This window comes from Argiope bruennichi, chromosome 6, assembly GCF_947563725.1.
Source record: "Argiope bruennichi chromosome 6, qqArgBrue1.1, whole genome shotgun sequence".
Classification (NCBI taxonomy): Eukaryota; Metazoa; Arthropoda; class Arachnida; order Araneae; family Araneidae; genus Argiope; species Argiope bruennichi.
In genome coordinates, this window is record NC_079156.1 from 118,217,304 (window position 1) to 118,226,955 (window position 9,652).

Consider the following 9,652-nt stretch of genomic DNA (forward strand, 5'->3'; position numbering starts at 1 on the left):
CTTTGCAATATACCGAGCTATGGTCCGACTTTTCAATCCACAACACACATAGGGTTCCCAGATCTCAAACTCTTTAGCGCCCCCATCTCAAAATATTTAAATAATTGGGGAGTCCTGGACACAGAGTCCCATAGCGACCATAAATATATTTTTTTTAAGATCACATTTGAAGATATTCCGGAAGAGGATTACCATTTTAAAACGAAATATGGTCTCAACAAATTTATTAGAGCAGTCCGTCTAAAAATAAAACAATTTAAACAAGATCTAAACAATATCAAAAATTATGCCGACATAAATAATTATACAATTAAACTCTGCGACCATATTCAAAAATGTGCTTTTAAAAAATTAAAGAACAAACCAAAACGGACTGCTAGAAAATTCCGCTTCTGGAATAATGACCTCAGAGCATCAAGAAAATATGGTTAATAAACTGTTTAAAATTTATCGCAATCGTATCAAAAACAATTCCACGGAAGAATTAATTCTGGTCTCGGGCATTAACTACAGAAATGCTGCCTTTCCTGCAGCATCGGCAGATTCATTGCCAAAAATGCCAGCGTGGCCTGGCAACCAACAAATAAAAATTTGGTAATTCCGAGTTTGCAAATTTCTCCAAAGATGTAGGATATCTACAGCTAGTGGATGTGTTTTAGTATGAGGATGGCTGAGGGCCTCCAGAGCACTCATACTATCAGAATAAATGCAGAATTTATGGTCACTAAGATTAGAAATTTTTTCAAGAGCAATCATAATTGCCATTAGTTCAGCAGTTAAAACCGAACACAAAGTACTCAATTGAAAACTCCTTGTGTCCTCAGCAATGACGACAGCACAACCCACATGATAAGCTGTCTTTGAGCCATCCGTAAAAACAGGAATGTGCGTAGAGTATTCATTGCGGTGATTTAGAAAAAGTTGTTGAAAGACAATAGATGAAGTGGTAGACTTGTCATAGGTGAGAAACGGGTTGAGATATGATATTTCTGGGACATCCCAGGGTGGCAAAGCAAGAACAGTAGTATTATGAATCTGCAGATTTAAAATATTTACATCAGCAAAAGCTCTTTTTACCCTTTCACGGAAAGGTAGGATATTAGAAGGACGTGCATTATATAATCGTCCCAGGCCAATGGGTAAATTAATTCTACGAATAGGGTGATTGATAGAGGATTCAATACGGAAAAAAATATAGTTCAGATAATTTTTTCAATCTCAGATAAAATGGAAGTTGATGACAGATCACATTCAAGCTATGAACTGGTGATGTACGAAAAGCTCCAGAACATATACGCAAAGCACTGTTGTGTACTGTGTCTAAATTTCGGAGAACACCAGAACGAGCTGTACCATATATTTCGCATCCATAATCAATTCTCGACAGAATAACAGACTGATAGATATGAAGTAAAGATGTTCGATCTGCCCCCCATCTTGTAGTCGAGAGAACGTTTAGGATGTTGAGGGATTTTTCACACCTCTTTCGCAGATGAAGAACATGCGAAAGGAAAGTGAGTTTCCGGTCAAATATGACCCCTAAGAAACGTACTTCCTCAACGACTGGAATATCAACACCTCAGATTGGATTGGATTGGATTTGTGGGTTTTAATGGCGCAAGAGCCAATTCTGACCATACTGCGCCAAACGTATGGTTAAAATAGATATAAAAAATTATGTATGTAAAATTAAATAAATGTCAAAATGCACTATGATTAAAATGTCGGCATGGGGTTTTTAAAAGAGAACAAGATGTTTAAATTACATGATGATAAAATATTAAATAAAATGGTACACGCCAATAGCTTTTAAAAATTTAAAAATGTTTTGATGGGGGTGTTCCCCTACCAGAATTTGCATTTCTATCGATGAGCTGTTAAAAAATTGTTTCCGATGACATCTAAAATTAGGACACTCGATTAAAACATGAACAATAGTTAAATTTACATGACAATTTGGACAAGTAGGAGTTCTTTCGCCGAATAAAAGGTGTCGATGAGTTAAACGGGTATGGCCAATGCGGAGTCTAGTTAATTTAACATCGTACTCACGCACTGGATGGCAAGGCCAAGGTGAAATTGTGGGTTTTATTGAATGAAGTTTATTTCTAACAAGGTGATTCCATGATTCCTGCCACAGCGTATATAAACGACGCACCAAAGAATTTTTTACATCATTGCTTGGTATATCTCGTTTCAACAGTAAAGATGCTCTCTTTGCTGCATTATCTGCCATCTCATTTTTACCAATTCCGACATGACTCGGAACCCAACAAAACAATATCTCGTAGTCTCTGTTTTTTAGAGTCCTTAACAGACTCAAAATTTCCAGGGAAACAGGATGAATTCGACTACAGAAGTGGGAAAGTGCTTCCAAGGAACTCAAGCTGTCTGTATATATGCAAAATTTTCGTTCAGTAGACAGTGAAATCATCTGAAGGGCATAAAGGATCGCCACTAATTCGGCAGATAAGACCGAGAATGTTGTATCGAGACGGTAGCTCAGTATATTAGTGTCAGAAACAATACCACAACCAACGTGATCGTCTGACTTTGACCCATCTGTGAAAATTTTCAAATAGTCCGAATATTGACTACGATGAGAATCAAAAAGTTTCTGAAAAATTACAGGAGCAGTTGTCGTTTTCTCGAAATCTGAGAATGGATTTAGAAAACGAAATTGAGGAATATCCCATGGTGGAAACGGAAAGAGATCTGTAGTCTGAATCGCTACATCATGAAGTTCCGAATCATGAAGTATTATTTTAACCCTTTCGCAGAATGGTAGAATATTATAGGTTCGAGCAGTATAGAGTCTCCGAAGACTCGCTGGAACAGCTATAGAACACAAGGGGTGCTTCGGAATAGACACAGCTCGAAGATAGTACTGGGCAGCTAATTTTTGGCGTCGTAAACTTAGTGGTAACTGATGACAGGTTACATAAAGGCTCTCCACTGGCGAAGTCCGAAATGCACCCGAACAAATCCTTAAAGCAGAATGGTGTGTAGTGTCTAATCTACGTAAAATGGCAGATCGCGAAGAGCCATACACCACGCATCCGTAATCAATACGTGATAGTGTCACTGCTTGATAAATGCGGAGTAATGAAATGCTATCAGCACCCCAAGATGTCCTAGAAAGTACTTTGAGAATGTTTAAAAACCTGTCACACTTCTTCCGCAGATGTAAGACATGCGGAAGGAAAGTGAGCTTACGGTCAAATATTATTCCCAAAAATTTTACTTCGTTTACTACAGGAATGTTAGCATTCCGGATATGGATTAAAGGATCCAAATGGATGCCACGCTTCCTGCAAAAGTGAACACATCGACTTTTCTCGGGAGAAATCGTATGCCCATTTCCATCACACCAGTCTACTAGCCTGTTAACCGCAACCTGCAGTTGGCGTTCGATTACGCGCATATCGCTCCCTTGGGAAGAGATCTGAAGATCATCCACATATAATGTGCCTTTAACAGATGGTGGTAACACATTAAGAATCTGGCTAAAATGAGTTACGAAAAGCGTCACACTGAGGATACTTCCTTGTGGAACTCCCTCAGCTTGAATAAAACGATCAGAAAAAGAATTTCCAATGCGTACACGAAATGTTCTTAATAAAAAGTTCTTTAAAAACACAGGTAAGTTTCCTTTAAATCCGAAATTTGAAAGAGTATCAAGAATGCCAAAACGCCAAGCACGGTCATAAGCCTTTTCTATGTCGAAGAATATGGAGACCAGATGATTCCGCCGGACGAATGCGTTTCGAATTTGGGTCTCAAGAAGGACGATATTATCCAATGTCGAGCGTCCCTTGCGGAAGCCATTCTGCAATGGCGGAATACATGCTTTTTTCTCCAACTCAAACACAAGACGGGCATTAACCATGCGCTCTAGTGTTTTACATAGACAACTTGTGAGAGCAATTGGCCTATAGTGCAGAGGGTTAGAGGCGTCTTTGCCGGGTTTCAGGATTGGAATCACAATAGCTTCATGCCATTGTGATGGGAACTTCTGTTCATTCCAAATACGGTTAAATAGAAATAACAGGTTGGAAAGAGAAGTGGTAGACAAATGGCGAAGCATGTTATACGTGATTCCATCAGGACCAGGACTGGTATCACGTGCTTTAGACAAGGCCGTCAATAATTCATTCATCCTAAATTCTGAATTGTAAGAGTAGGAGTTTCGGGTAGTGAAACGCAAAGACTTCCGTTCCGCGCGATTCTTAGCCATTATAAAAGCAGGCATGTAATTATCAGCTGCGGAAACCTTTGCAAAGGCTTCTCCGAGAGTATTGGCAACGTCTAATGGAGAAGACATCACCCCATTTCCAGTATTCAAAACTGGGAAGGAGAAATCTTTATATACTCCATTAGCAGCTTTGACTTTTTTCCATAACAATTTGCTGGAAGTAAAGGATGTGATTGAGGAAATAAAGCGACACCAGGACTCCCTCTGGCTACGCCAACGAATTCGACGAGCATTCGCTCTAGCACGTTTGAAGGCAATAAGATTCTCCGATGTAGGGTACCTGCGGAAAATGTTCCACCGTTTCTTTTGTTCCCTGTAACTATCGCGGCAGGCTTCGTTCCACCACGGTCTTCGAAATTTTCGCATACGTGGGGAACTTTTAGGTATAGTATTATTGGCGGCTTTAAGTAAACAGTCGACGACACTTTGTATTGCGTGTGTAATGTCGGCCATGCTGACCATATTCTCAGAAATCACTGCTTGTTGCATGAAAGCAGCCCAATCAGCCCTCTGAAAGACATAACGTGGTGGACATTGCTTGAAATCAGTTTCAGTATAGGAGACTATTAAAGGGAAGTGATCACTATCATGGAGATCACTTCCGACTATAAAATTAAGCAAAGGTAGGATATCAGGAGAGCATATGGCCAAGTCTAAGCTGTGGAAGGTACGTGTGGGCTCATGAAAGTAGGTTTTCTCGTCACTGTTAAGGAGACAGAGACAGTTATCAGATATGAACCGTTCGATCTGTCGCCCGCGAGAATTTGTACTATCAGAGCCCCACAAGATACTGTGGCCGTTAAAATTGCCAAATAACAGAAAAGGCGCGGGAAGCTGGTCCATAAGATTATCTAGATCATGTTGGTTAATCAAATCGTGTGGTGGTAAATAAATGCTACAAACTGTGACTAATTTTCGAGCATGAACTTGCACAGCCACAGCCACAGCCTGCAATGTAGTGTGCAAAGTGAGAACTGTGCTCGGGTATAAGTTAGATGTAAGGATACAAACGCCACCAGTTCCATGGATTGTATCCTTCCGAACACTGTTGTAACCACGTAGTTTGAGAGGAATGTTGGACGACAAGAAGGTTTCTTGGAGTCCAATGCAAATTGGATGAAATTTGTTGATGATATCTTTAATGTCTTGTAGTTAAGAACGAAGGCCGCGACAATTCCATGAAAGGAACGTACCCATTAAGATAATGTTTTAGTAAGGGGATAAATAGAAGTTGTTGGAGTTGCCGGAGCATCGCAACTCATTTTTAACTCATCCTCTTCCTCCGATGGGTGAAGGGAAATAAGTTCAGGACTTTTTAAGGGAGCCCCAAAAATTGACGTTAAGTCCTGTTGGGCAACACCCTTATTTGCTAAACCTAGATCGACAGAGTTTTTAACTGTAGATTTTTTTAATTTTATCGGTAAATCATGTTTTGTTAGACCTCGCTTTGAAAGTCTAAGTGCCAAAGAAGTCTGATTTTGATTTAGATTTACGCCTACGGACGTTAGATGGCTCAGGAATATCATTTAAGTCACATTCAGAATTCGAGGATTGTGCTTGAATGGAAAGTTTTGTTTTTTCGATTTGAACATTTTGATTAACTACAGTTGGGGGATTCCTTTGAACAGCTGATGCATAACTTGAACCTTCTGTAGGAGTTTGAGCTATAATCTTGCGTCTCGCTTCAGGATACGAGATGTTCTCTTTAAATTTGACTGCAACTATTTTCTTCTCTAGTTGCCAACGCGGACAAAGTCGGGAATAAGCAGTGTGGTCTCCATTGCAGTTAATGCACTTTTCAGGTGCAGAACACTGCTGACCATCATGACCCTTTTCTGCACAGCGGGCGCAAGTCAGAGTCCCTCGGCAGTTCATTTTAGAATGACCATAGCGCTGACATTGGAAACAGCGTAGAGGGTTAGGAATATATGGTCGTACAGGTAAATTTATATATCCTGCTTTAATTGATTCAGGTAATTGGGGACTATTGAACGTAAGAACATAGTGCTTTGTATTAAGGAGTTGTCCATCCCGCCGAATGGTAATCTGGCGTACATGAGTCACCCCTTGGAATTTTAATTCTTTCATTATAATTTCGACAGGGACATTGAATAATTCCCCACAAGTTATTACTCCTTTTGAAGAGTTCAAAGACTTATGAGGACTAACGCTTATCGGAATTGTTGCCAAGGCTTTCAATTTCATAATTTTCTGGGATTGCTGACGGGAGCTTACCTCAACAAGCAAATCACCTGATCGAAGTTTGCGAATATTAGTAACTTCAACTGTACTAAGAAATGCTTTGTCTACCAAAAATGGTGACACTGTGTTAAAAGTTTCATTTTCATCAGAAATACGGTGTACAATAAAAAAATGATCGAAATATTTTTCTGTTGATTGGATTTGAACTTTGTGATGATGCCCACTGAAGGGACCCTTTTTGGGAGGAGCCATACGACATTGTGTAAGGTTCGGGCCCGACGGCACCGCCCACCACGGAGCCCAACAAGGGAAGGCAGCCACCGGCTCTGGCCATTCCCAGCCTCGGCGCTTACCTTGGTGCTAGCCGGAACCTATACGCTCGGAGTTACCCCCGGGGACAGTGACCACCCTTAACGCCAAGCCCAAGGAGTAACCCCTTCGCTTGATCCCTAGCAGACTAGCCACTCAGGTGACTAGCTACCAGCCGATTGATGCACAGGGGACCACAGTACACCACCCGTCTTTCAAATGGGTTGCCACGCACGCCAACACGTGGGACTTTGGCTGTCCATGAGAAGCAAGAAGCAAACAGAGCGGCGACAGCTTCTCATGGTGATTGAAGTGATTTGAAGTGAAGATACAGACTCCACCAGAACTGGGAGGTTCTGTGTCTGCATCTTTCCGAACACAATTATAACCGCGTAATTTAATAGAGGTGTTTGGTTTCAAGAAGGTCTCTTGAACACATAAACAAACTGGATTAAATTTATTGAAAATTGTCTTGATGTCTGAGAGTTTGTGACGAATGCCGCGACAATTCCATGAAAAGAAGGTACCCATTACGAGAGTTTTGCAAGATGAGAATGCTTGGAAACAATAGTTTGAGTTGCCGAAACATCGCAACTCATTTCAAAATCCTCATCCCCTTCAGATGGATGGAGGGTGATGAGATCTGGAGTTTTGGGCGGGTTACCGAAAACAGACGTTAGATCTTTGTGGGCTATGCCCTGCTTTGCAAGTTCTAGAGCTACAGAATTGTGGGTTTTAGATTTAAATTTTGCTTTCAGTTTCTAAGATATCATTTCTTGCGAAAGACCGCGTTTAGAAAGTTTTAGCTTTAGAGAACGTAGGGGTTTCGGTTTGCGTTTCCGTTTTCTGGTTTCATGAGTTTCTGGAGCACTGTTTGTAGATGGTTCAGTATCCGAATCAGATGATTTTACCGGGGGTTGTTTTACAAGGGAATCAGGTGTTTGTTTCTCAGTTAAAATCTGAACACAACTTTTACATTTACAGTTTTTGCCAAATGGTTTTTTAGTAATGGATGCATAACTTATGCCCGGGGAAGAAGTTTGCGCAAGGATTTTCCTTTTTGCCTCCGGATATGGGATTTCTTCCTTAGTTTTCACAGTTATGATTTCTTTTTGCAATTTCCAACGTAGACAGGATCTTGAAAATGAAGTGTGCTCGCCATTGCAGTTGACGCACTTTTCGGGTCCCGTACACTGCTGGCTGTCATGTCCCTTCTCTGCACAACGGGCGCATGTGAGTGTCCCGTGGCAGGCCATCTTTGAATGCCCAAAACGTTGGCATTGGTAGAATCTAAGAGGATTTGGAATAAATGGTCGGACAGCAAGACGCATGTAACCAGCTTTAACCTTTTCTGGCAATGTTGGTGTCTGAAAGGTGAGAACAAGATGCTTTGTGGGAAGGAGTTGTCCTGTCTCGCCGAATTGAGATGCGGCGTACATGAATTACGCCTTCAGATTTGAATTCTTTTATAATATCTTCATTGGAAGTATTAAATAACTCCCCACAAGTATTTAAAGATGTGCGAGCGTAACGGATACAGGAATAGTTGCCTAGCTTTCAACTTAAGAATCTGTTGTGCTTGTTGTCGGGAGTTTACTTCAATCAACAAGTCTCCAGAACGAAGTTTGCGAATAGAAGAAACTTCACCAAGTGTACTAACGACGGCCTTTTCAACAAGGAAAGGCGAAAATGTGTGGAATGTTTCTTTACTTTCTGACATTCTTTTGATTATAAAAAAATGATCAAAATATTTTCCATTAATTTTTTTTCGTTCTTTTGTTGCGAAATTTGTTTAGGCCCCATACGATATGAATAGAGTTTCAGGTTCGACGGCACCGCCCACCACGGAGCCCAAGAAGGGAAGGCAGCCACCGGCTCTGGCCATTCCCAGCCTCGGCGCTTACTCTAGCGCTAGCCGGAACCTATACGCTCGGAGTTACCCCCGGGGACAGTGACCACCCTTAAAGCCAAGCCCAAGGAGTAACCCCTTCGCTTGATCCCTAGCAGACTAGTAACTCAGGTTGCTAGCAACGGCCGATTGATACACCGGGGACCACAGTGCACCACCCGTCTAATGGGTCGCCACGCACGGCAAACACGTGGGGGTATTTGCTGTCCATGAGAAGCAGGAAGCAAACAGAGAGGCGACAGCTTCTCATGGAGAGCTCCCTCGCCTACCCTCGAGGGAAAGAAGAAAAAAGGAGACAGTAGATGGCGCAGTGGAGAGTAAACATAAAGGGAGTAAAGATCCCTGGGTACCTCGGGATTGGGACACCCGTCCTCACCTATAGTAGATGAGCCCTTGAGGGGTTCCGCTACTTGCATTACTCGAGCGCAGAAGGACGATTAACTGCGATGTGTACAGGAAGACAGACCGATGACTGCGCAGGTCCATCAAGTACAAGAGACCGGGCATACTCATGGAGGGTTCTGTTCTGCTCAATGATAAAGCGCCTCCACAAGTCTCCAGGGTCACACACGCAGAACTGACCATGTTCAAAAGCGAGCAGCTCAACCATCCACCCTACAGGCCGGACATGACGCCCTTTGATTTTCATGTGTTTGATCCCTTGTAAAAAAGTTCCGAGAGAGAAGCACTTCAACTCGGACGGCGAACTCAAGGACGCTGTGAAGGACTTTGTCTCGTCACAGCCACATGAATTCTGAGAATGAATCCTTCTGTTCATTAATCAATGGAATCGTTGTACTCTGGTCTAGGGTGTATACTTTGAATAAAATCTTCATTTATACCCACAGTGTCGTTTCATATTTTTTCTTTGAACAGCCCTTGTAGTATATAATGTTACTATAAACATCAAGCCTTACTGGGAAATTATTTTTGACTGATTCCTACTCCAGCTCGCTTTTCAAAGTTTACCACAACAT

At 41.7% G+C, this 9,652-nt stretch overlaps 1 protein-coding gene across 1 annotated transcript; it reads right to left on the minus strand.

Annotated features, from left to right (window-relative positions):
• Positions 1-7,527: 7,527 nt before the first annotated feature.
• LOC129971939 (uncharacterized) lies at positions 7,528-8,205 on the minus strand. The gene has a single exon (XM_056085916.1). It carries the CDS (start codon positions 8,203-8,205, stop codon positions 7,528-7,530), a length of 678 nt encoding a protein of 225 aa, XP_055941891.1.
• Positions 8,206-9,652: the final 1,447 nt, after the last annotated feature.

What these genes read in the sequence shown, in the direction of transcription:
- LOC129971939 (XM_056085916.1), bottom strand. Translation starts at nt 8,205, where the DNA reads ATGTACGCCGCATCTCAATTCGGCGAGACAGGACAACTCCTTCCCACA.